We start from the raw sequence: 27709 nt of genomic DNA, 5'->3' as shown, positions 1-27709 counted from the left end.
ATATATATATATATATAAATTTGATATACCGTATTTATCGGCGTATAACACGCACACCAAGCTTAGAAGGGAAGTTTAAGGGAAAAAAAATTACATTTTAAATGCCCATGCAGCCTTATCAGTGTCCATCTTCTGTCTTGCCCAGCATCCATCTGCAGCCTTGCACAGAGTCCATCCAGCCTTATAAGTGTCCATCTGCACCTTGCACAAAATTGCAGCATTATGTATTTTTAAATTTAGCGCCTCAGCCGAGCTATACAGAGCCGGATTTCCTGTGTATTTGGCTTCTCTCGGCGGGACAGGGCGTGACTGCGAGCGTAGCCGAGCCTAGCCGAGTACACAGTACGATCGGCTCAGCTCCGTCTATGGCGGCGGCGCTCAGAAACAGCGGGGTTCGGCGAATAACACGCACCCACGATTTTCCCCTTGATTTTAAGGGGAAAAAAGTGTGTTTTACGCCGATAAATACGGTATTTATATATATATAATGTATGCACTTAGAACCTTTTAACCTTGTTAAAATAAAATGATTGTTTTTTTTTAATAGAATTGTAGTTTTTGGTACTCAAAATGCACCTTAAAAATCCCATCCTAAAATACTTGACCTCTTGAATATAGAGTAAAAAGGGATGAGGTGCAATTAGAATCTCATACTCTCAGCATTCAGGGCCAGATCCACAGAGCAAGTACGCCGGCGTATCTACTGATACGCCGGCGTACTTTAAAATTTCCCGCGTCGTATCTTTAGTTTGAATCCTCAAACCAAGATACGACGGCTTCTGAGTTCGATCCAACCGGCGTACGGCTTCGTACGCCTTCGGATCGTAGGTGTAATACTTTGGCGCCCGCTGGGTGGAGTTTGCATCGTTTTCCGTGTCGGGCATGCAAATTAGCGATTTACGACGATCCACGAACGTACGCGTGGCCGTCGCATTTTCTAACGTCGTCTGTAGTCGGCTTTTTACGGCGTATAGTTAAAGCTGGTATTTTGCGGCTTATAGATAGACTTGCCATGTTAAGTATGGCCGTCGTTCCCGCGTCGAAATTTGAATTTTTTTTTGCGTAAGTCGTCCGTGAATAGGGATGAACGTAACTCACGTCTAAGTTAAAAAAATGACGTCGTTGCGACGTCATTTCGCGCAAAGCACGGCGGGAAATTTCTGGACGACACATGCGCATTTCATTCGGCGCGGGGACGCGCTTCATTTAAATGAAACCCGCCCCCTGATCGCCAATTTGAATTCCGCCGCCAGAAATACACTACGCCGCCGTTACTTACAGCGCGAAATCTTTGTGGATTTGAAAGTACGCCAGGTAAGGTACGGCTAGTAGTGTATCTCTGATACGCGCCGCAGGTCTAAATGTATGTGGATCTGGCCCTCAGGCTTTATTTTTTTTCTAATAACAGATGTTAAACTCGCTGGCCTGTAGTTGCCAGCTTTTTCAACTTCACAGCTAGTTCATTCAGAAAAGTTCACTAATAGACCTTGCTGTCCATGAATTCACACTGTTATTCTTTAAATCTATACTTGCACGGCTCATTATATTAGAATAATTTGAAACCTGTTTTTGGGCAGACATATTGAAAGACAAAAAGGCATTAAGAAGTTACCAAAAACTCCAGCTACATAATCATCGATATGGACAAACGTTAGGGGTGAAAACATCAACAAAAATAATAGTGCAACAAGATCAACCAGAAGAGAAAAAGTATGTTCATAAAGCTCCTGATAAGAAAAAAACACCTCAGGTGAGTACCGTACAGATATTGCATTATAAATGGCTATTCACAATTAAAGAGAAACTATAATGTTTGCCAATTGTATTTCACATCACTTAAAAAAAAAAAAAAAAAAAAGTCTATATAAACTGATGTGTTTGTTCATTATTTGTATATGTATATATATATATATATATATATATATATATATATATATATATATATTTTTTTTTTACAAACAAACATTTCTCCTTCATGGTTTTGCTGTGTTTGCAGAACATTCTGGGATTTCTAATAGGAAAGTCCAGCACTGGTTGGACAGTTGTTGACTGCTTTTACAGACGAGGGGGTTAGTCCCTCCTCTAAGGACGCCGGTGCAAACTCTGCAGAACACATGTTTGTAAAGGCTAAAACTGGCGTTTTATTTTCGCAGCGTTTTACCGCATTTGCGTTTATAATCGTTTAGTTTAAACATCATAAGACCCTCCCTAAGCTGAAAAAACAGTATTATTTAACCATTTCAGGCATTTTGTGAGACCACAGTGAGTAGCAGCTGAGAGCAGCAGTGTACTTGCCACAAGCTGTGGATTGTCCACTTGCCACATCACCTGCCACAAGTTGTGGATTGCCCACTTGTCACGTCACCTGGCCACGTCACCTGCCACAAGTTGTGGATTGTCCACTTGCTATGTCACCTGGCCACGTCACCTGCCACAAGTTGTGGAGTGTCCACTTGCCACGACACCTGCCATAAGTTGTGGATTGTCCACTTGCCACAAGTTGTTAATTGTCCACTTGTCACGTCACCTGCCACGTTGTGGATTGTCCACAATGCAATGCAAGCAATTACAGGTTTTTTTTAATTTTTTATTGGTTTTTCATCATTTGCCATCATTTTTGAGATTTCTAATGTAAAAAAACAGGTCACCTTTAAAAACGCTTATAAACGAAATCGCGGCAAAATGCCGGTACCGCGTTTAGCGGCGTGTAGCCGCATTTTGCATCTGAAACGTGGAAAACGTTTGCGTCTGAACCCATTTTTTTTTGCTTCTGGAAATACGAGGTTAAACACAACTGCCTAAAAACGGCAATAAACGAGACTGTGCATGAACACATAGGATAAAATTGAATGTATTCAGGGGCAGTTGAAAAAAGTGTCCAACTGCCTCTGAACACGCGTTTAACAATGTCTCGTGTGCATGGGGCCTTACTCATTATATGTGTATTCACATGTGTGTGTGCCTGTGTTTGTAAAATATATATATATATATATATATATATATATATATATATATATATATATATATATATATATATATATATACACACACAGTTGCAAGAAAAAGTATGTGAACCCTGATATGGATTTCTGCACAAATTGGTCATAAAATGTGATCTGGTCTTCATCTAAGTCACAGCAATAGACAATCACAGTCTGCTTAAACTAATAACACACAAATAATTAAATGTTACCATGTTTTTATTGAACACACCATGTAAACATTCACAGTGCAGGGGGGAAAAGTATGTGAACCCTTAGATTTAATAACTGGTGGAACCTCCTTTGGCAGCAATAACTTCAACCAAACGTTTCCTGTAGTTGCAGATCAGATGTGCACAACAGTCAGGAGTAATTCTTGACCATTCCTCTTTACAGAACTGTTTCAGTTCAGCATTATTCTTGGGATGTCTGGTGTGAATTGCGGAGCTTCGGACCGGGTCGGCTGGGCACTTACAGAGGACGTACAGGTACGTGCTTGTGCCCAGCCGTGCCATTCTGCCGACGTAAATGTGCAGGAGGCGGTCCTAAGTAGTTAAAGTGTATATAATCCTTCACCTTGTAAAACAACCCATTCAATTTAAAATGGCAATGAAAGGCGAAATATTGGTGTAGCGCTCACCCCCGAAGCTGCTGGTTGATTTGGGGATCGGCCTACTAAGTTACCCTGGCAGTGTCTAGGGGTGTAGTTGTGAGAACAGCGGTAGTGAGCGAAGGTCCAGACATCCAATAAAGAGTTTTTCAATGCTTTATTGTCCAGGCCAAACACGGCCAACATCAACATACATCAGGAAGGTCAAGGTTGATGAAGGAAAGAAAGAGAACCTTGCGGTATCAGGCCTGGATATCAAAAGGAGCAGTCAGTACTGCTCTGTATAGTACCCGTTTTGTAACTCTGCTTGGAGTGGGTAAAGTGCCCCCGGACAGACCCCTATAACAGGCCTGGCAGCCGAAGCGTCACTCTGAACTGGCTGGGAGGAACAGGCCTCTCTCACAGACCTGGCTCTAGGGCCTCTGCCACAGGCCAATTTCAATGAAGGACTTTGGTGAATAAGAGGAGCAAATCCTCCCAGTAGACTTTCCTATATAGGGCCCCAGATGACAGCAAGCATACCTGTCAATGGTCCGGACACCCGATCCCAGACTGGGATTTTCTCTCTCAACAGGCCTTGGAACCCAGCGAGGCGCTGGGGTCCCTTTTTTTCTCAGGATGAGGTTCGATGCGGTTTTCAGCTTTGGCCAGGTGGGCCGCGCCGGCGGGGTCCATGGATGCGCTTACCCTGAAGGTGGGTACCGCACCTGGAACGGGGACCCCATGAAGATTTTCTGAACACATGACCCCTGTCACAGATATACTCTCCCCCAGCATGCCCCGCGAGGGAAAAACTCCTCTAATTGGCTGCTGAGGAAAACTTGTTCTGCCAGAACCCCTCTGGCGCCAACTGCCGGCCAGGGGTGGCATTGCACCCCCTGACCACAGACTGACCCAGTGGACATTTCTGGAATGACAGAAGTCCCAATTTAGATAAACACCGAATGGGAGTAAAGTAACTCTCCCATTCCCCACTAACTTTAGCATAGTGCCCATGCTGAAAGCAAGGGGGCGCTACATTGGCATAGAGATATAGAGGAGCATAACCAGGAGGAGTACAGACTGAAGCTGTATCTTTATTGCTCTATATAGTGGCTGGGCTCAAGTGTGTGTCATTTCTAATCTGTTTTAGCTCACATGCAGCTTTTAAAAACATCTGCAGGGATAGCTGTACTTTGATTACATTTCCTACATGTATCCTATGTAAATGTCTGTAGCCAGTAGCAAACACAATATGGATACAATTACCCATCCTCTCATCCTATAAGACTGATCACATACCTGGTTGGAGACTGAAATGTTCAGGGTGGTCTCTCTTATTTCTTTATCTCAAGTGCCCCTGGAAGTGAGAAAGTGAGTGTTGGGGTGCAGGAGTTACACGAGTGCTGGATGGAGGTTCAGTAGAAACATTTGGGCAGAATCAGCAGAAAGCCAGAAAGCTCAGCAGAAGCCACATAAGAACTAGAGTATCAAAGCAGATAAGGAATGGCAGAAGCAGCCAGTGACATCAATAGGCAGGTAGTGGTGTTCCAAAGAGGAGACAGCAGTCAGATACACAGTAGGCCAGGAGGGACTTGCAGTGGATATTGAAGTACAGAGACAAAGGTAGTTGAGGAACAGGCCGGGGTCAGTAACAGGTTGGCTATTAAATCGTAGGAAGGATCGCGATAAGAAAAATGGTCGAAGTCAAGAACCAGAGGATAAGAAGTCTAGAGGCAGGTCAGAAGCAAATCTGGGCCCGCAATTGTAAATACACAAAAAGCACAGGTCAGATCACAGGTAACCTGCTGAAGGCCAGTACTGACCCTGAGCTAGGTTGTGCTTTAAATAGGCTATTTAAAAATAATGCTAATGCTGGGTGTGCTTGCACACTGGTACATGCACAAATGTATACATACAGTACCTGCACGCAGACACACACCCATCCATGAGCCTGGGAGCAGAGCCATGTGCTAGCAGATGGGTGTATGCCTGAGACAGCTGGCTAACAGGTATTCCCTGATATCTGAGCTCGCTAACTATCTTAAAAACCAAGACACAGAAAGCATTGACAAATTTGACTTTTGCCAAATAGAAAGGTAATGAAAAGAAATCTGACAAATAGAAAGAAAAGCAGCAATAAAAGGATACAACTGTGACAAACGTGCCTTTTCACCAACTTGTAACAAAGGACTGGTCAACCTCACACCATGTTGTCACTGTGTGTCAACAATGACACTCTCAGCCTCACCCTGCACAAAGATTTTCCAGCTTGAGAGCAATTGTTAATGGGTTTAGTTAACTAAGCAGGTAACGCTTTAAACTGCCACCACCAACTACTTTTATAGAGAAGTAGTAAACTTTCACAAGATTAGCAATAGCAACTTATGCCTTTAGAATAAACTTGTCTGTAACACACAGTCACCACAGACAGGTATATTCAGAGATTTACACTACAGTAGTGCTCTTCAAGAGACAGGGATTCTTTGAGTTTGCGTTAGCACATTAGAGACAGTTTGAACACTTTTGGTTTAATAATGAAAAGGTCAAAATGTTGCAAATAAAATATTTACAAAAAAAGTATTACAAAGAAACAAAGACAATATTGCAACAGAGAAAAAAAGTTGAGGGTGAGAATGCTTAGGCCCCATTCACACCTAGGCGTTTTTACGCCTGAGGCGCACTGCTCACAAACGCCAGAGGGGAGAATTAACATTATTCCCTATGGTGACTGTTCACACCTGAACGCCCAAACGCCTGTCGCGCGAAGCTCAAACAAGTCCCGGACCTTTTTTTGTCGCGCGAATCGCGCGACAGCGGCGTATTTGAGCGTTTTTTTCCCCATAGAAAGTAATGGGAAACGCGCGAATTGAGCGTATCGCGCGACAACGGGCGTTTGCTACGGGCGTTTCGTCGCTTTAATCAATAGAACTTGTCGCCTATGCAGAAGATTAAAAAAATCTACCAACATAGCAACAAGTGATGAAAAGATGATCATTTTTCCTATTGGCTAAAATAAAAAACGCCGAAGTACAAAAACGTCGCACAACACTGTATGCAAACGCGCAAATACGCGCGACAAAACGCCAGAAAAAAACGCCCAAAAAAACGCCCGAACGACCGACGCTCAGGTGTGAATGCAGCCTCATAGTGTTACTAAACCTATAACAGTAAAATCAGTCTGTATATGCAGTAAAGCATGCTTGTTATACTCACTGTGGAACCTAAGGGGTTAATCATCTGTATTGTGTAAAAAGGCTGCTTGATCTTGTATGCACAGATTCTTCCTTCCCTGCACTGTCCCACTGGACAAGTCCAGATAGGACAGAGCCTTTGGTGTCAGGCTACACATGCTCAATTTGGTGTGGCACAGAGCCAATCAGCATGTCCAGACAGAGGGTCAGGAGCCCTGCAGCCTCATAGGACAGCTCTGTATGAAAACTCCTCGTACAAGCTTCACCAGAAACTGATAGAAATCACAAGACTGCTATATACTGCTGATGAGAAATGGTATTTAGCAGTTTATATTTACTAAAATAATTGCATTTCCAAGTTCTGTGTACTGTGGGAGACCTGTTACAGTGAATGCAGGGTCCTGGGTTTAGTAGTACTTTAACAATGTCCTGGTTCAGCAGAGTCCAAGCAATCAAGCAGAATGGTACATTGGCTCTCATACGACTTAGCAAGTGTTCCTTGGTTTGATGTTAAATGAGAGCTGACCACTGCAAGGGCAGCACCCTTTTCTTGTTGGTAAGGGGGGTATTGACAGAAATGACTTGATCAATCATCCAGGCTAAGGTGTGGTTGCTGGGATGTCACCATGTCCCAGATACAGTTTTCTCAGGTTGCCACAGGGATGGACTGATCATTGAGACTACATTGAGTTTCCCGGTGGGCTGATGGCTCAGTGGGCCGGCTTCAGTGACAGGGGACTGCTGCCCCCTCCGCTCCTCTGTCTCTCCCTTTCCGCAGCGCTGACCTCCTCTCCCTCCCCGCAGCGCTCACCTGGGGGGAACAAAGAAGCAGCGGGAGGACCAGAGGAGCAGGGAGGACGACAGAGGAGCATGGGGGAGGGGGCAGACAGCTCACTCTACAGCTATGGCCTGGGAGTTTCTAATTTCTGCCGAATCTTGTCCCATAAGGGGGGCACCAAACTGATTCTTTTCCCCGGGTGAAATAATGTCTAGCTTCCCCACTGGTACTGCCTATAAGAATACCAGTACCAGCCGTTCTACTCTAATAAAGTAGAACGGCTAGTGAAGGGGGAGAGGGGGCTTGGGTGGCCGGGCAGGGGGGGGGGGTTGCGGAAGTTGTCCGGCAGCCAGGGGAGAGACCTGTCAAAGTGGGCCAGTCTGGATGAAATCCAGGGCCAAATTTTTGTCCCAGTTCAGCCCTGGGTTGCCATCACATCGGGCGGCGTTGTCGGAAGTGCCCGCCCCGTTGAGATGGCAACCATGATACTGGGATTCTAGCCCTCAGCGCTGCCCAGTGACTCCTGGGAAATGATGACACACATCTCCCAGGAGCACTAGCAAACACAGGCACTGAGGGAAGTGACGTCAGGCGCCATGGAGAGGAAGGGGGCAGATTACAAAAAAAACCATAGCAACAGCCCCGAACAAGTATGTAAAAAAAAAGTATATATTTTCTAATGTTTTTCTGATGCTTTTTCTAGTTTATTAATGTAAAGTAAATTTTGTGGGTGGAACTCCACTTTAATATCTTTGAATATCAACAGGTTATAGTCTGCTTACTTGCATATTATTGTTCAGCATTGAATTACCTTTGAAATGAAACTTGATATGACAGCTTTCCAATGCCCGGTTCGCTTAGGAGAGGAATTGGGCCGATTTTGCTCCCGATATTCCCAGCACAGCAGTGTTTGGGCTCAAATTGCTACAAATTAACTTAGACCCCTTTCACACTGGGGCGTTTTTCAGGCGCTTTGGCGTTAAAAAAAGCGTCTCAATGGGAAGGGGTGCTTTAGGAGCGGTGTATTCACCGCTCCTAAAGCGCTGTAAAGAAGCTGCTTGCAGGACTTTTTTTGACGCCCTGCCAGCGCAGCGCCTCAGTGTAAAAGCACTTGGGCTTTCACATTGGGATTGCAGATGCAGCTTCTTTCAGGCGCATTACAGGCACTTTTTTAACGCTAAAGCGCCTGAATAACGCCCCAGTGTGAAAGGGGTCTAAGGGCGGTAAATATATCCTTATTCTGGCTGTGCTGTAATTATTTCATGAGTTATGAAATACAATCTAAGTCTGAACCACTTGATCTAAGTTCCTTCCGAATGCATGGTTAAAGTGTCAGCTCACTAATTATATTTAGTTTACATATTTTGGTGTTTCATTCCTTCTAATTTGAGGAAAACTATAGTAAGAATGCGATTTTATGAGAAGGTGAGAACTCAAGAACCAGAATTTCTGCAAATATTAAGATGACAGTAAGTAATTAATGACAGCTGAATTCACCCATTCTTTTGTCTTAGATGAAAAAAGGTGATCAAATAAAAGAAGAGAACTCAAGGAACAGAGAGGCCATTAAAGAAAACAAAGAGCAAGAGAAATGGAACAACTTGACATCATCTTTAAAAAAACAACTCAGGGGAAATTTTAGCTCTGGAGTATCAGAGTTGGAAAAATCAATGAATTCTTTGCAGACAAATTCTGTCAGATATCGGGCACAGATAGATGCACTAACCATGTGTTTTGAAATATGGCTTGAACACTGCAAAACTGTGTGTACGTATTTTATGGTATAGTATTTACTGTTAATTGATAAAATATACAAAACTGACAATAATATTGCATGGTTATTAGGCTTTGTCTATACTTTAAACCAGCATTTCTGAATGGATACTTGGCTGCAGGGGCATAAATATATAATTTATAGGTCTATGGCTATCATAGGTGTGCGCAGCTTAATGCATTAGGGTGTGCACCCTTAAGCTCAAACACACATGCATGTGTATGTATCTACATATATATGACCCCGGCACATTAATCTCCCTTCTGGCACAGTGAAAGAGAAGAGCATAAACACTTCTCTTATGGCAAAACCGGTAAGGCCGCGTACACACGATCGGTTAAACCAAGGAGAACAGTCTGATGGACCGTTTTCATCGGTCCAAACCGATCATGTGTGGGCGCCATCGGTTATTTAACCATCGGTTAAAAAAAGCCAACTTGTTTTAAATTTAACCGATGGATTCCTAACTGATAGAAAAAAAACGATCGTTAGTAGGCACGACCATCGGTTAAAAAAACACGCATGCTCAGACTAAATTAGGGGACGAGACCGCTCGTTCTGGTAAAACTAGCGTTCATTATGGAGATAGCACATTCATCACGCTGTAACAGACAGAAAAGCGCAAAACGTCTTTTACTAACACAAAATCGGCTAAAGCAGCCCCAAGGGTGGCGCCATTGGATTTGAACTTCCCCTTTATAGTGCCGTCGTACGTGGTTTACGTGTCCGCATTCTGACACGATTGTTTTTTTAACCGATGGTGTGTAGGCGCGACTGACCATCAGTCAGTTTCATCGGTTAACCGATGGAAAAATCCATCTGACTGTTCTCATCGGATGGACCGATCGTGTGTACGTGGCCTAAGGGAGATCTTTCCCATGTTCCTGTTGCTACACAGAGCGATAACACTAATTTTGCATGGGGTGAATAGGATGTGCCTGGGAACACGTGGCACACCCTGTGCACCCGACTATGGTGGCTATGCATTCTCAGATGCCTCTGCTTGCTGTGCTGTCTCACTTTCTATTTCTTCTATCTTCATTTAATTTCATTTGTTCCCAGATGAAAGGCAAAAAAAAACTCTATTTAAGCTCCAAGCCCACATGGATTGTATGAATCTAACTACACATTTCCACTGCCCCTGCTTAAAATGTATGTGCTATTTAAGCACCCAGCACTGCAATGTGGGAGGAAGACAAGAGAGTCACACATGCAGGGTCGTAAGGTGGGCAAAAGGGACAGGAAAATGAACAGAAAATATGTACAATGATCAGCCATAACATTTTCACCACTCACCTAATATTAAGTAAGTCACCCTTTTACTGCCAAAACAGCACTGACCCATCAAGGCATGACTAGTTCCTGAAGGTATGCTGTGGTATCTGGTACCAAGCCATTCAGTAGCAAATCCTTTAAGTCCTATAAGTTGTAAAGTGGGGCCTCCATGGATAAGACTTCCCATAGTGCACCCTGGTGCCATCTCTTCCCCAAGTAAGTGAGACGCACGCATCCGGCCATCCACATGATGTAAAAGAAAACACAAACCAGGCCACCTTTTTCCACTGCTCTGTGGTCCAGTTCTGATGCTCACATGCCAAGTGTACGTGCTTTTGCCTGTGGACAAGGGTCAGCATGGTCACCCTGACTAGTCTGTGAATACGCAGCATTACCCTTCAAAAGCTGTATGAGCTACAATAGCTCTTGTATTGGACCAGACTACTCAAGAATAGGGATGAGCTTCGTATTCGAGTCAAACTCACGTTCGACTCGAAAATCGTATGTTCGATCGTTCGTCGAATTACGAACGTTTTGGGCCGTTCACGCCAAATTTTTGTGCCGTGTCACGGCCCATAATTCACTACGGCATCGCAGTGCATTGCTGGCTGATGATTGGCCAAGCATGCACTATGACCCGCATGCTTGGCCAAGATCCGCTCTTCCTAATATACTGACAGGCAGGCAGGTGATTGTGCTAGCTGCAGTATTTTCACGTGGTGTACTGTCTGTGTCCTCTGTACAGTGTGCACCTAAAGCCACGTCAATAGATTTGCTGGTGTTTCTCATATTAATTCCTAAAGGCAGTAGAGCTGCACGATTCTGGGAAAATTGAGAATCCCGATTCTTTTGCTTAGAATGAAGATCACGAGTCTCTCACGATTCTCAAAAAAATGCATGGTGCTTTTGTTAGCATGCATTTTTGTGATTTTTTTTTATTTTATTTACACACACTAGCCCCCACTCCCCCCCCCCAAAAAGGAGTGCTTAAAGCAGAAGTTCCACTTTTGGGTGGAACTCCACTTTAAAGCCCATGTTTTGGGTTTGTGAGGCAGTCCCAATATGTGAAAACATTTTCAAATTCCTTTTTACATTTTTACAGTTCTTCTGTGTTCTTCTAGTGCACCTTACTGTAAACTTCAGGGCTTGTTCACGTTTGTGTAAAGTCCTGCATTTTTTGCAGGTCTCCACAGGGCACTTGGAAAACAATTGTTTTCTATGTGCCCTGTTCACACTTGAATGCAGCCTTTGGTTGCAGTGCCATGCAGAAATCTGCAACAACTTTGCATCTTTCCATCTTGCACCACAGCTCACCCACAGCTCAATTTCTCAATTTCTCACCCACAGGAGAAATTAATGAAATGGAACACTGGGACATTCCAATAACATTAAGCCCCCGTTCACAACGGTGTGATTTGTCAGTCGATTTGACAGTTCCAAGACCCACCCCATTGCCACCAATGGAACGGTTCAAATTGCCTCCACTTACAGTATGTCGCGGGGACTTTCACTACTTTTTTCCTTTTTCATTGCGACTTGCATAGTTCTGTTACCCGCTTGCTGACCATATACTGCATACATGCGCCGGCAAGGTGGCTCTCCTGTGCAAAATCTTGTAACTATGTGATTGTGCACTTCCGGGTCTGGGGCACACACGGTCACTCACTGTGTTCATACAGAAAATGAAGGGACCAGTAAAGGACTTATTTGCCGGCCCTTCCACACTCCCCTCCCTGAAATGGGGGGACCACACTGGGGGGCCTGTGCAGCAGAAAGAGGAAGGCAGCAGAGGTGGCATGTACTTGTACCGATCCCCTGTATTGTGCTCCTGTTGGAGCTGAATGCTGGTGGGAGGAAGAGGAGGAGAACCCTTCTTTCAGCTGCTGCAGGAGGAAAATACAGATCTGTTCCAGTACATGCTGCCCCTACTGATCACTCACTGTGTTCATTCAGGAAAGGAAGGGGCCAGTAAATTTACATAAACCCACCCCCGCTCTCCATCCTGAACCCGATCCTCTTGTTTCCCAGAAGGGAGCAGTGGTGGGAGCTCACAGGGTGGTGGAATTTAGAGAGGGGGGGCACTGAGTGCAGCCACAAGAACTGTAGATCTCCCTGCAAGGGAAATAATGGAGCCCAGTGCAGATCGAACAGTGAACTCAGCTGGGTGAGAGTTTGCAGCTTCCTCCAGCCCTCAATTCACTTTCTGCCTCTGCTTCGCTCCCTCCCTGCACAATGCTTAGTCACACTGGGAATAGGTGCCTATGCTGCCCTGGTCTTGGGGGCCCCCCATGGTGGTGGAACGGCAGGGCCTAGTTGCAAGTGTGACCTTTGCAACCCTGGTAGTTCCGCCACTGTATTTATGTAATACCTTTATCCCTAAAGGTAAAAAAAAAAAAACTGTTGCTGCAACTGCTTATAAAGTATTAGCTACAGTTCAGCTCCAATTTTTTAGTGCATTTAAATCTGCTAGTACATCCAACACTCCCCTGCCCCCAGACTAACAATGCTGCCATTCAAAGGTGTCTTAATTGCTCCTTCATCCAGAGTGGAGGCACGCCAATACAGGAGGTGTGTTATTGGTCAGATCACCAGGTGAAAACAGAGTACACTTTTTTAGCGAAGCTTTACTATCGTTTTGCATTGCTTTCCGGCCTCCAGTGGGGAGCTTTTAACCCCCGCTAGCGGCCGGAAAACGGGTTAAAAGTGCCTCTGCAATAGCGCTTTGCCGGCAGTTCAGCGCTGCTGGCTATTGATTTCAATGGGCAGGGGCGCTTTAGGAGCGTGAGCTTAAAGAAGCTGCTGGCAGGACTTTTCTTAAAGGTGGCACAGTGTATCTGTGTATGTAATGGTTAGTTATAATTACTGAAAATGAATGTAAAAAAATATTTAGGTATGCAAATTAGTCAAAGAATTAACTATGCAAAATTTGACCTGGGCAGTAGTCTTGTATGGTTATTTATCTTTTTCAGAAAATTATACAGGTCATTGAAATTTGACTACTCTTATATGCGTATTGTTCTTGTTGCTTTGTTACAGCTGAAGATAAGAAAGATATGAATATTGCAGTGGAAATTATGAAGATTATACAGTCTATCATGGCTAAATACAAAGATATGTTACAAAGGGCAGATAAACACAGGATAGCTGCTTATGTTAGCCAACTGGGTTTTCAGAACCTGTCCCTTTCATTGAAGGACACTGAGGTATTGTTTTTTTTTTTTTTTTCTCATGGTGATTTAAAACTCACCATCCTGAATTAAGTAAAATGCTGTATCTAAGTTGGATAAGAAAATTTAATATTGAAGCACTGACACTACAACTGACTAGTGATGGAAAGACCTGGAAAAAAAACAGAAAACTTTTTTCTTTCCTGTTTTTTTTTTTAAAGCCGTTTTTGTTTGTTTTTTCCATTTGAAAAAAAAAAGTGTGGAATATGTTCTTTTATAGTGATAAATATATCTATGCCATGGTATTCAAACGATATAACATGAAGATCTTAATGAAAGATTTCTCAGACTTCATGTAAAGTCCTAAATGATTGCAGGATCTCTCAACCGACGACAAGCAAATCCTGAATTACTGTTCAGTTAATGAATGAATGAATGAATGAATGAAAAACTTATATAGCGCGGCACATGCGAACTGAATCGCCTCTGGGCGCTTGTTGTTTGTGTCTCATGCCTTTCAGAAAAGCAGGGTTTTGATCTGCCTTCTGAAAGACAGGTGGTCTTGCTCCAACCGAATGCTGGTTGGTAAAGCATTCCAAAGCCTGGGGCCCTGGAAAGCAAACCTTCTTTCTCCTTTGGACTTGCATTTGGTTTTAGGAACCTTGACCAGATTTTGGTCGGTGGATCGCAGCATGCGATTGCAATTGTGCGGTTTGATCTTGTCGCATAGATATCTAGGAGCCTTCCCTTGGATGCACTTATGTGTCAGGCAGAGTGCTTTGAATGCAATTCTGTCTTTCACTGGCAGCCAGTGAAGGGATCTCAGTGAAGGTGAGATTGATTCCCAAGATTTTTTCCCAGTCACCAGTCTAGCGGCCGTATTCTGTACGACTTGAAGACGAGCGATTTGGTACTTGGGTAGCCCGAGGTAAAGGGCATTTGCATAGTCCAGTCTGGAATTCACGATAGTTCCCACCACGACTGCTACGTCTTCTTTGGGGATAAATGGAATTAGTCTGCGTAGAAGGCGCATCAAATGGTGCGCCCCGCTGACTACTGACCCTATTTGTGCGTCCATTGTCATGAAGGTGTCAAACGTGACTCCCAGACTTTTGACTTTGGAGCTAGGGGCGATGATTTGTCCCAGGATGGGAGATGGTGTCCAGTTTGTTGTCGGTGGTTTCTTCCGACTGGCATCGAAGATAAAGAGTTCTGTTTTAGCACTATTGAGTTTGAGATAACTCTTAGTCATCCAGTTTTCTATTGAAGAGAGACATTTCTCTAATCTGAGATGATGATCCTTTTTATGGCAGATGCGAAAATACAACTGCGTGTCGTCTGCATAAGAGTGATAAAGTAGTTCATGGCTACTGATAATATCAAAGAGAGGACGAAGATAGATATTAAACAGCACTGGTGATAGGGGGGATCCTTGGGGGACCCCACATGGCACCGTGCGTTTTTCTGACGTGAAGGATCCCAGTTTCACTGTTTGTGATCGGTTTCCAAGAAAAGAGGAGAACCATGGTAAGGTATCTTCTGAGACTCCGGCAACTTCTGTTAGTCGTCTCAGTAGCAATTTATGGTCTACTGTGTCAAAAGCTGCGCTTAGGTCCAGCAGAACCAGGAGACAGGATTCTCCTTCGTCTGCGGCCTCGAGTGCATCGTCCCATATTTTCAGTAAGGCCGTTTCTGTCCCGTGTCCGGGACGGAACCCGGATTGAAATGGATCGAGTAGGTTGTGGGTGTCCAGATGCTGTTGCAGCTGATTTACCACCACTTTCTCCATTATCTTGGACAGAGCATTTAGACCTGTTATGGGACGGCGGTGAGTTGGGTCCATAGGATCCAAATTAGGTTTTTTCAAGATCGGCAAGATTGTGCCCTCTTTCAACAGGGAAGGCACTATGCCTTCCTTAAATGACTGATTTATAAGCTGCGTGATCGGAGGCGCCAGGATGTCGGCACATTCCTTCAGTAGCTTAGTGGGAATGATGTCATTTGGTGCTGTGCTGTTGCGCAGCACACCAATGAATTTTTTTGTTGTATCAATGGAGATGGGTTCCAAAGTGAACTTAGTTGATTGTAGAGGCGTTCTGTCGTTGTTTTGATTGAAGACGGGGCTGAGTGGAGTATTGTTTTGCCGAATACTTACCCGAATTTTTTCAATTTTGTTGATGAAGAAATCCGATAGTTCGTTGCAGAACTCTTGGGTGTCTGAAGTGGGGACTTCTAGACATCCCGGATTCATGGTCTGGGTGACCATCCTGAAGAGTTCACGTGGGCGATTCATTGCGCTGTTAATCACCCTGGAGAAGTGAAGTTTTTTGGTTTTGAAAATTTCCTTGTGGTAACGCGTTGTTACTGCTTTGTAGAAGTTGAGGTGCTCTTCTGACGGACTTCTTTTCCAGGCGGCTTCCGCCCTCCTGCGCTCTTGCTTCAATAGCGACAGCTCGTTATTGAACCAGCTGGACTTTTTTTCCCGGCTGCGGAGTTTGCGCTTTGGTGCTGCTAAGTCGGCTGACTGTAGCAGAGCTGCATTAATGGCATCCAAAGTATCTGAGGCTGCTAGCTGGGGAGGAATAGCCCCAATTCGGTTTCCCAGGGTAGATCTGAAGAGTTCCGAGTGGAGCTTCTTGTGAGATCTAGCCCAGTGTATTGTCACCGGCTTGGGTACTTTCATGACTAAAGGAGTTCTGGGGATTATGAAGCTAATTGCATGGTGGTCTGTCCATGGCAAAGGTTCATTTCCCAAAATGTTTATTTTCAGATTTTGTCTGAAAATTAGGTCGAGTGTGTGACCTGAAGCATGAGTTGGTCCGCGTATAAGTTGTTGAAGTCCTAATCCTTCCAGGTGGTCGATGCAGGCATCCGCGATGGGATCCTGTGAGGAGTTAGCCCACAAATTGAAATCCCCGAGCAGCAAAAGATGATTGCTGCTAAGGGAGTAAGTGGAAATGAACTCCGTTAATGCTGAAATCAACTGCGATTTGGGCCCAGGGGGCCTATAGCAGAGGAGAATGTGAACGGTCTCCTGAGAATGAGCTTGAAGTTGAAGCGTAAGGGTTTCCATAAAAGGTAGAGGATTTTGAAGGACCGGTTTAGTGATTGCAATATGCGACTTATGAATCACCGCCAGGCCTCCTCCCCTTTGCCCTATTCTATTTTCCGTTAAGATACGATAGTTTGCTGGCACCAATTCTCCAAGAATGGTGTTGCAATCGTCCGACAGCCAACTTTCCGTAATAAAGAGGCAGTCTAGATCGTTTTGTAGTAAGAAATCATGGATTTCTGATCGGTGTTTAACTGCTGATCTAGTATTAAGCAAGGCACAAGATATGTGCCTGAGCTGTATTGAATGATTGAAATTTTTGATGATCGATCGATGATCGAACCTCAAAAGTTGATCTGATTTTAAGGCTATTGTGGTGGCGGCAGGTATTGTAGTTGCGAATTGTCTCAGACCCCAAATGGTTTCTGCAGAGTATCGCAACTTAACCATTGTTGCCCGTCACCGAGGGCTGGAGTGCGGGCGTAAGGTGAGAGAGGATTCGAGAATCCTAGCTCAAGGGGAGTTTAGGTTTTTTGGTCCAGAGGAAAGCAAAAAAACCCTTGGCAAGCTGGCCAATGTGCTGCGGCAGGGAAAAAAATTCCTTCCTGATCCCTGAAGGCGATCGGCTCAAAACCCTGGATCAAAAGACAGACGGCTAAGGAGGGGAAAAAAAGGGGGGGGGATGCTGGGTGTCACTGCTGCTGGGGTAAACCAAAATACTGGCCGCCAGGCAAAGTACAGGACCCGGGCTGGGGGGGGGGCTGTCAGCTTGGTAAAAATAATATTTACCGATGAAGTTGCTGAACAGGGGGCCTCTGGGGGTGTGGGGGTTGAAAAACTAGAGCAATCTATACTTAGGAAGTTAATAAAGAGAGAAATGAACGGCGCGCCGGTAGGCCGCGGCTGAAGCCGCGGACTTTCCTAAGGTGCGGCGGCCGCGAGAAGGAGCAGGCTGGCGCGGGGGTGAAAAAGCACCAGAAAACGCCGGAAATACACCCAGGGGGGGTGACTTGGGATCACCACAAGAGCGGGTGGCCGTGCGGGCGATGATGCCGGCGAGAGATTGTATAGAGAGCCGCAGTGTGGGGTCAGAGTGACGGCTGCCCTGATAAGGACGGCCGTCCGTGGATCCCCAGGATGTCGGGCCCTGAGAGACAGGGTCTTACCTGCGGAGGTAAAGAGGAGTCCTTGTGGAGAGCGAGGTGCTGTTTCCTGGTTCCAGGGAGCTGTTTCAAGGAGCGTCTAGCCTAGCAGCTGCCTAGCCTCTGACTGCCAGGTCTGGGTGGAAGCAGGCTCGTATGCGGAAGGTCCGAAGCGCCCTACTCCACCGCTGACACTGACTGAACTGACTGACTGAACACTGTACTTCTCCAATGCAGTTCTTAAACAAGAGAAATGTGCATATCTGCCACTAGGGGGCACTATAGGGGAAAGGCTCCAGTTTAGTTTGCTTATGGGGTCCATCTTGTACCTCCTACAATTGGGTGATTGTTAGGACCGAAATTATCATCTACTCATGTATTCCATCAGGCCTTAATTGACAGGTAAGAAGATACAATTTGTTTGACAAATTAGTTTATCTTTTTAACCTTTAAATGATACCTATTGGTGTTCTCCATCATCACAGCATATTTTTTCCCTATAGTCTGGTCAGTAAATTGTTTTTTCTTTTCCTCCTCTCAGTAAAATGGTGAGACCAACATAGAGTTTGGAAATATTTCTGAAGTGCAATTTCTGCTGAGAGCAAAGCTGCAATTTGAAAATATTGTGAGAAGAAATATTCTTTTCCAAATGCTACAAGGATGATAAAACACATCCTTGCATGCCAGAGGTGCCCAAAAGACATTAACCACTTGCGGACCGCCCACCGTCATTGTACAGTGGCTGTTTGAAGTGGAATACCATTGTTATGGCAGCAGGTAGCTGCCGTAATTCCGGTATCCTCTTCAACGGCGGATGGTCCTCTTTTAGTTAAAAGTGTTCTCCGCGGCAGATTACTCGTTGCGGTAGTCTCTGCTGCTTACCAGAGCCGTCAGTTGCGGCTCCGGTGAGAATGGATGCCGAGTGAGGGAAAGATGGCCTCCGCTAATAGCGCTCCATAACATTGGATGACGGAAGCAACATCAAACGTCACTTCCACCCAATGGTCTTAAAGGGGATTTAATTCGACGCATGCGAGGGATGGCGGGCGCTCGGACATGTACGGTAGGTCTGTACAGACGACCGAACATGTCCAAGGGGACAGGATTCCAGCGGGCTGTTTTAAAACAAGTCCGGAAATATTTGCCCGCTGGGAAAAGGCCCGGCGGGCAAATGTTTGCTGGAATCCTGCCCGCTCGGGCCTACACACGACCGAACATGTCTGCTGAAACTGGTCCGCAGACCAGTTTCAGCAGACATGTTCGGTCGTCTGTACGGCCCATAAGAATCAGTCGCATAGATACGACGGCCCAGATTAGGACTTACGACGGCGTACATGGCGCTGTGCCGTCGTAAGCCCTTTGAGAATCTGGGCCTGTAACTCTATTGGCTGTAATGCCATTGTACATATTACCTGAATATATAACAACATTAAATATTAAGACTCGAAAAATAGGGAAAGCCTAATCGTTTTGCTCGTCGAGTTCTGTGTAAAGCCGCCGAGGATCTCGGCGAGCCAACTTTCCTCATTGAATAAAGAGGAAATAGAGAACATGTTCTCTATTTGGCTCGACGAGTTCCTCGTCGGCTTCCTCGGCCGAAAGTGTACACATGGCCGGGTTTCTCGGCAGAATCCAGCTCCGATCAAGTTTCTGGCTGAATTCTGCCGAGAAACTCGGTCGTGTGTACGGGGCCTAAATATGTTGCATTTGTAGGCATCAGTGTGCAGGAGGCCCATAAGGATTTGTGTCGCTGTGTGGTTATAATAATGCATTGTATATATATTAGACATGTGCAATTCGTTTTGTTTCTAATTCGTTTTTTTACGAAAATTCGGAAATTCGTTAATTACTTAATTCGTTAATTATTTACGAATTTTTTATTTACGAATTTTTTATTTACGAATTTTCGTATTTCTGAAAATTCGAATTTACGAATTTTCGTATTTCCGAAAATTCGAATTTACGAATCTTCGTATTTACGAAAATTCGTATTTACGAAAATTCGTATTTACGAAAATTCGTATTTACGAATTTACGAATTTTCGGATTTCGTTTTTTTTTTATTTCCAAATTTTCGTATTTACAATTTTCGTAATTTTCAGGATTTTTTCGGGATTTCGGGAAATTCGGGATTTTCTAAATTCCGAATTTTCGAATCTTTCAATTTTCGAATTTTTCAATTTTCGAATTTTTCAATTTTCGAATTTTTCAATTTTCGAATTTTTCAAATTTTCACATTTAGAATTTTCGTATTTCCGAATTTCGAAAATTGAAAAATGTTTCAAATTTGGAATTTTTCATTTTTCGAAATTCGGAAAAATTTAGAAATTTCTGAAAAATTCGAAATTGGAAAAGTGAAAAATTCTAAAATTCGAATTTTTCGATTTTCGAATTTTTCAATTTTCGAAATTTCGATTTTCGAAATTTTGATTTTCGAATTTTCGTATTTACGAATTTTCGTATTTACGAATTTCGAAAATTCGAAATGGAAAAATTCGAAAATTGAAAAATTCGAAAATTGAAAAATTGAAGAAAATTGAAAAGTGCGAAATTTGAAAAGAATTTCAATTTTCGAACTTCGATTTTTTCAATTTTCGAATTTCGAATTTTTCAATTTTCGAAATTTCAAATTTTCGAAATTCGGAAATACGAAAATTCGAAATTCGAAAATCGAAATTTCGAAAATTGAAACATTCGAAAATCGAAATAGAAATAGAAAAATTCGAAAATTTCAAATTGGAAAAGTGAAAAATTCGAAATTTGAAAAATTCGAAATTTGAAAAATTCGAAAATTCGAATTTTTAGATTTTCGAATTTTTCAATTTTCGAAATTTTGAAATTCCGTATTTCCGAATTTTCGTATTTCCGAATATTTTCGTATTTCCGAATTTTCGTATTTCGAAATTTCGAAAATTGAAAAATTCGAAAATCGAAAACTGACAAATTCGAAAATTAAAAAATTTGAAAACTGAAAAATTCGAAATACGACATTTCGAAAATACGACATTTCGAAAATTGAAAAATTCGAAATTTCGAAAATTTAAAAATTCGAAATGTCAAAAATTCGAAAATTGAAAAATTCGAAAATTCGTAAATTTACGAAACTTTTTTTTTTTTCTCGTTTCATTCGTTTTTTTAATTTCATTCGTTTTTTCCGTTTTTTGCTTTTTCGGAAATCCGAAAATTTCCCGAATTTACGAAAAAAGCAAAAAAACGAATGAAACAAAAACGGAAAAAAATAATTTTTCGAATTTCCTGAATTTACGAATTTACGAAAAAATAAAAAAAACGAAAATAACATAAAGGAAAAAAATGATTTTTTTGGCAGTGCACATGTCTAATATATATATATATATATATATATATATATATTAGGCTAATAACACATTTAAGATTTGCTTTTATCATCTAAATATTGATAAAGTGAGTCACTTTGAGTAGCAGACTTTAACAAGATCTGTGTTATGCTGTGCTAAAACTGTATTAAATAACACAAAACATGTAAACAACATTACAGGAGCCTATCAAAGAAAGTAAAAAACACAGTTACGGAGTTGGAGTTGGAGTTGGATTTGGAGTTGGAGTTGGTTCGGCTCGTTTTCAGATGAAATACATGGGACCATACTTGCAGAGAGATGAGAGGTCAGACCCAGACCCGAGAGTGCAGAATTTCATACCAGATACATGGCAGGTAACAAATGCAGTGCAAGGTTAAAAGCAATATACACAACTACACAAAAACAGCACCTAAATGATCAAAACACAAACAGGCATCAGCTGAAAGGCTGCCATGACCAACATCAGAAGTAGTGCAGTAACACTTGAACCCCCAACCAGTAATGGTAGAATGGAAAATGTTCTAAAATGCGCAAATGTTAAAGTGGTTGTAAAGCCTCATTTTTTTCTAAAAAATGAAAAAAGTTTATACCTATCTGCTTTGTGCAATGGTATTGCACAGAGCGGTCCCTTACCTCTCATTCTGGTCAGTGATTGTAAATAAACAAGAGTCAGCATGACCACCAGGCCACTAGAATAAGTAGTCAGTGATGGCAGCCTTCATGTTTTCTTTAAATAGCTACAAATACCAGCTGAAATGCTTCAATGGGAGCTGTTTTACCTGCCAAATAATTTGTATATTCTGTTTACCAGTGTAGCACCCTCTACCATATGTAGAGCGCAGGGTGTTTTGGGTGTTAGCTGCCAGGCAGGTAAATTTAAGCAGGCCTATGCTGCAAGCTAGGCCTGTTTGTTTTTGATCTGGGGCAGGGAGTGGTTAGTGTAGCAGTAGGTGATGGACATGTACTTCAGTTTTTGGGCGCCTCCCCTGCTTCCAGTGAGAATGTTCTGGAATTGGGGCAGGGCTGAGAGTTGGAGTGACATGGAGTGCATGTGAGGAGCTCTAACCAATCTCCAACTAGGATTGGCAGGGAGCAGGCCTTCTAAATTTACTCATGGTCAGCCTGCTGGGGGAGGAGTTGTCGGCTGGGTGAACTGAAGAATGGAGTGCTTGGCTGTCGTGCTGGAGGAACACCCCCATCTGGGGGGGTGTGGATCCGGTGGAGGAGCTTGGGAGATGGGAGGGAGCCTCTCCTTACACGGTCATGGAGAGGTGTCCTGGAACAGGAGCTAGGAGAGACAGTTGGTCTGCACGGTCTGGAGTAAGTCCTTCAGGAAGGACCCAGGGTGGGTGTCGGTGAGTGAAAGCATGGTGGAAATCTGGAAGAGGCATGCCAGGGGAGCTGGTGTAGAGCCAGAGGAAAGACTGTGGAGTCAGTGTCAAATCGATGCAGCCTGAAGGCGCAGGATTTGCAAGTCAGGTTTCCTGGGATCAGTAGTCCATCACCTTTAATGTAATAGCGGCTAACCAAAAACAGCCATGAGGGGGTACAGCAGGCCTTCATCGGTTACATCTTCTATCCATGCTGGGGGCTCATTCAGAGTAAGGCCCAGTCTCTATCAAATGGTGTGATGGGATTACTAGGACTGTGACAGGGAGAGTGGACAGAGGTAAAATAGTCAAGCTCTGTGCAGGAGGAAGAAAGGTGCTGTATAGTTGAATACTGTCAAGTCTAGTGCCATTTTCTTTGTTCTTTATCAAAAGTGTGACACATCTAATGGAATCACACATCAATGATCTTTGTTACTGTTACTATGGGCATCCCATGTCCTTTCCCCAACCAAGGTAATTCCCCAAATAAAATAACAAAACAAAGCAAAATACTTTTCATTGTCTACAAAGTGTGACGTATGGAGGTCTGGCAGCAGGGTGAATATGTATGGATGTAGTAACTAGTTGCAACCACACCGCTATACCAGTCTTGAGATTTACACAGTCCTACTACACAGCACAGCCAGGTTGGTGACCTGACTGCATTTAGGCGATATAATCTGGTTCCCTTGACACTCCCAGAATGGACAGTTTATAAGCAGCAGCAGGCTTATGAGCCCTTTCAATTTCTAGCAGCAGGGTGTTTGCTTGTTTGCTGTGTAACGTGTGTACTGCCTGTTTGGCTCTTAGAGCTTCCTTACCTTTTTCCAGTACTGTCGTACTGGGAATTACATGAGGCTGATACCTGGTCTAATCCAGGTATTTATTCTTCACTGGCAGTTTAGTACATTAATAGATAGATTTTATAATTGCCCCTAAATGATGTACAAGATATTGCATTCTTGATAGAAATACCATATTCACAATAAAAACTACAATTGACTGAGCAATTGAATTCTACAATTTAATTTAACATGTATCATATTTTACTGTATTATGATGACCTGATATGACTAATTATGTCTTCTGTTAGAGGGAACTCCTTGATGTGGTGGACAATAATGAATCTGCAGTAATAGTGGCTCCCACTTCTTCAGGAAAAACATATGCCTCTTACTACTGCATGGAGAAAGTGCTAAGACAAAGCAATGAATCAGTTGTGGTTTATGTTTCTCCTACTAAGGTAATATTATTTTACAGCTATGGAGATCCTCAAATATTTAACATGAAATAAAACAACTTAAAATAGAAATATGGTAATATTACTTTTTAAAAAATCATACTTACTTAGGTAGATGCAGCATCGGTCTGATGCTGCATCTGTCCCCCGCCAGCTGTAAGATTGAGAACCGAGCGATCAAACTTTACCGATCGCTAGGGCTGGCGACTATTAGTAATTTTTTTTTTAAAGCAACAGTGTAATAAAATACAAATTAATGATAAAAATTTTTTTTTAAAGTGCCCCCTTTCCCCCAATGCTAGCGCGCAAAAGTAAGCGCGTTTGTGGTGACCGGGGAGGGTGAGCCCCACGGCCACACACATGCGCTTGATGGTTAGCTACTTGGTTCTTGGGGCTAGGAGCCCAGGGTCAGGTGGTATTAACCCTTAGTGAGGGCCAGATGGTATTAACCCTCTCTGTCACGTGACGCCACTGTAGTCTTGGAATACCCTGGGAAACTACAGCTCCAGGGGCCTCCGTAGCCTCCGTATCCCCGCTAGTTAGGATGGTAATAACACAGTCCACAACAGGGGTTAAAACAACGAAGGCTTTACTGGCATGAAGGCAGGTGTCAAAATCTTCACAGCGTTTAAACAGAGTGTCAAAATGTTCTGCAGGCAGTCTAGAGGATCACACGGCTGATAATGCTTGAGCTTAGCTGATCATATATATACTCGGCTGCAAAAGCCGGATTAGTAATTCAGGGCCTATGCTTAACTAGGCTGAAAAATAGATACACTTACTGAAGTGTCTGTAGAATTGAGGCTTTTCGCCGGAATAACAGATTGATCCGATAAATGAGCTGAAGTACTGGTTCTGTAATGTTTAGGGATACTCCACTCTTTGCTGTATTTTCTCCTGAACTGGAGGCTTCTGGCCTGCACTGCTTCTCTGACTGTGTTTTGCTCTGCTCTGCCAGGAACTGTGTGTAGTCTAGACTGGCTTAAACAGGAAGTACAATCCCTTATAAGGGCCTGATGAGGCTGAAGCCCATTGGTTGAGAGCTGTGGATCATAGAGACTGACCTGTAGTATAACACAACACAATAAGGTCTTGTCTAGCACTTAGTCCTCCCGACTCTAATACACTCTGACTGAACATGAGAGGGTAATACACTCTGACTGAACATGAGATGGCTGACTAAACCTCTTAAAGCTATACACACCTAATAAACGTATTATCAACCATAACAGTATAAATCACATCATAACTAGCCGAGTCCCTGCAGGGGAGACCCCACAAGACGAGGGCCTCAATCTGACAGGGCCTACAGCAAATACCTGTACTGGGACACCACAAACCCCACCACTAAACAGAAGTCGTCCTCGACGATTAAGGCACTGACGGATTGAGGAACGAGGTGACCTTGGGGCCACTAGAAGTCCTGAGGCATTTGTACACCAATGTCCGTTCCAGGTTCTTTGGGAAAAATAAACATATACGAACAGGATCATATGATAAGTCCTGAGGCATTATACACATAAATGTCCCTTGCACGCTTATTAGATAAAGCGAGATCATTATTTTGTGCAGGGTAAGTGGTTATCTGGGTCCCAGACAGAATACATATCTGTTAAACGTTATCACTCAGTTTTGAACAGTATATTATTGTTAGATTACACTTTTAAGACTGAGCAGGTTTTGGATTGGGCTGCCGGAGGCTTTCTACCCAATGCATTGGCTACTGGGGCCCTTAGGCTATTAGCTCTTCTCCCCAGAACACACTTTAATATTTACTAGACATTTTTATTCTATGCCTGAAGTACACAATTAGACATTTCTTAGAGGATACCCTTTTCTTTTTGTAGTGCTTAAGTGAGGGATAGGAGACTTACTGGCCAGGTATGTTCCTATACACTAAATAAGGTAAGTAGGTAACTAGTGACATATTAGTTAGTAATGACGTATACTTGAGATATATACTAACTGAGGTGTATGTAGTCTATCTACATGTACTGTATGTATAATTAATGGATTAATCCCTATACCTTGCTGGGGGATATCCGAAATTAGATCTGGTGGATCTACGCAACACCATTTCTGAGTTTTCTGGAGCACTGTTTTCTCCTTGAACACTTGCTTCTTCTGGACTGACAGCTGCACCTTCATCTTGGACAATGGGGGCCTGTGATGGCTCTTGACTGATGGAGCTTTCTCCCACATTAGAAGGTTCTGATGGGACTGCAGCAGGTGAGCGGATGGCTGGAGTAAACTCTGGAGCTTCTGGTGCCAAGACTGAGGTTGGTGGAATGGAACTGATTGGCACATAACCAAAGAAGACGTTTTGATCAGAAGGGAAGAGAGGATCATCTTCGAACATCAGGAGTGGCCTCTCAGGCTCAACTGGCTTGGTGGGCTGCACTTGTGCTGGCTGAACTGGAGGTGGAAGACTTGGTGGTGCAGAAGGAGGCACCAACACAGGCAGGTTCCCTTTGTGACACAGCTTGATCCGGTTTCGGTGGACAACTTGTGGTTCATATCCGGCTTTTTGAACTGAGTAGACATCAGAGTCCGGATAAGGGATGGAAATCACTGTGTATGGTTCAGTTTTCCAAAGGGAGTCCAACTTATGGGTTCTAGGATGCTTCTTCAGCCAGACTTTATCACCAACTTGCAACGGCTGGGCAGAGGCGTGGCGGTTGTAGTCCTGTTGCTGCCTATAGTGTGCCTCGCCCATCTTTTTGTTGACTATCTCTCTCGCTTCCTGAATCCTTTTCTGATGTTCCGAGACCCACTCCGAAGAGGCTTGCTGGGAGTGGTTGAAAGGTGCTTGAAGTCCAAAGACCCTGTCTTTAGGCAGTTGACCGTGTCGGCCCATCATGAGGTAAAATGGAGTATAACCAGTGGAACAGTGGATGGTATTGTTGTAAATTTCCAACAGTTCGGGCATTAGTTGAGGCCACTCTTCAGGTCGGGATACAGAAGCCGCTCTCAGCATGTGGATAAACACCTGGTTGATCCTCTCACAGAGTCCATTCCCTTGCGGATGATAGGCAGTGGTCCTGAGTTTCTTACAAGCATGGAACTGGCACAATTCTTGAAACAGTTGGGCCTCAAAGGCCGGACCTCGGTCGGACAAGACAGTTTCAGGACATCCAAGTATCTGTACCCAATGGGTGTAGAACATCTGGGCTGTTGTCTTGGCTGTTAAGTCTTTGACTGGCACAACCACTACCCACTTGGAATAGTGATCCACCATGGTGAGAGCATATGAATACCCGGACCGTGTAGGTGACAGCTTGACATGATCCAAGGCGACCAATTGGTTGGGCCTCTCGCTCTGAATGGAATGGAGAGGTGCTCGCGCATTCTTGCGACCATTCTTGGTGATATTGCAGACTGCACACTCACTGCACCACTTTTCAACGTCGCTCCTCATTCCAATCCAGTAGAACCGGCGTCGGATGGTGGCTTCTGTTTTATGGACCCCAAAGTGTCCTGACTGGTCGTGGTAGGCATTCAATACCATGGCGGCATCTCTCCGAGGGATCAGAATTTGGTGTAGCCTTTCACCCGACACTGGGTCCAAGAAGTTCCTGTACACCATTTCTTTGTGCACAAATAGTCTTTTCCTCTGATGCCACAATCGCTTCAATTCATAGTCATTCTGGCCCCGTCGCAACCGGGGAGGTACCCTCCTGGTCAATAAATACTCCTGCAGATCTCCCATAGTCTGACTTTCTTCCTGTAGGGTCCTCCAGGTATACAGGTCTTCCTGGATTGCTTTAGACCCAGATTCACTCCCCTCGCGGGTGACGACCACATCCTGA

At 43.8% G+C, this 27709-nt stretch overlaps 1 protein-coding gene across 1 annotated transcript in view; it reads left to right on the top strand.

The window, feature by feature from the left end:
* The window catches only part of LOC120920741 (probable ATP-dependent RNA helicase DDX60), a 271914-nt gene that overhangs the window by 75148 nt on the left and 169057 nt on the right, over nt 1–27709 (top strand). Inside the window, exons 13-17 of the mRNA XM_040332991.1 lie at nt 1578–1750; nt 9057–9309; nt 13628–13794; nt 21470–21643; nt 23754–23903. Coding sequence (XP_040188925.1) covers nt 1578–1750; nt 9057–9309; nt 13628–13794; nt 21470–21643; nt 23754–23903 — 917 coding nt within the window. The remainder of the gene's footprint in view (nt 1–1577; nt 1751–9056; nt 9310–13627; nt 13795–21469; nt 21644–23753; nt 23904–27709) is intronic.

Source organism: Rana temporaria, chromosome 1, assembly GCF_905171775.1.
Source record: "Rana temporaria chromosome 1, aRanTem1.1, whole genome shotgun sequence".
NCBI lineage: Eukaryota > Metazoa > Chordata > Amphibia > Anura > Ranidae > Rana > Rana temporaria.
This window is presented reverse-complemented; position numbering and strand designations above follow the sequence as displayed.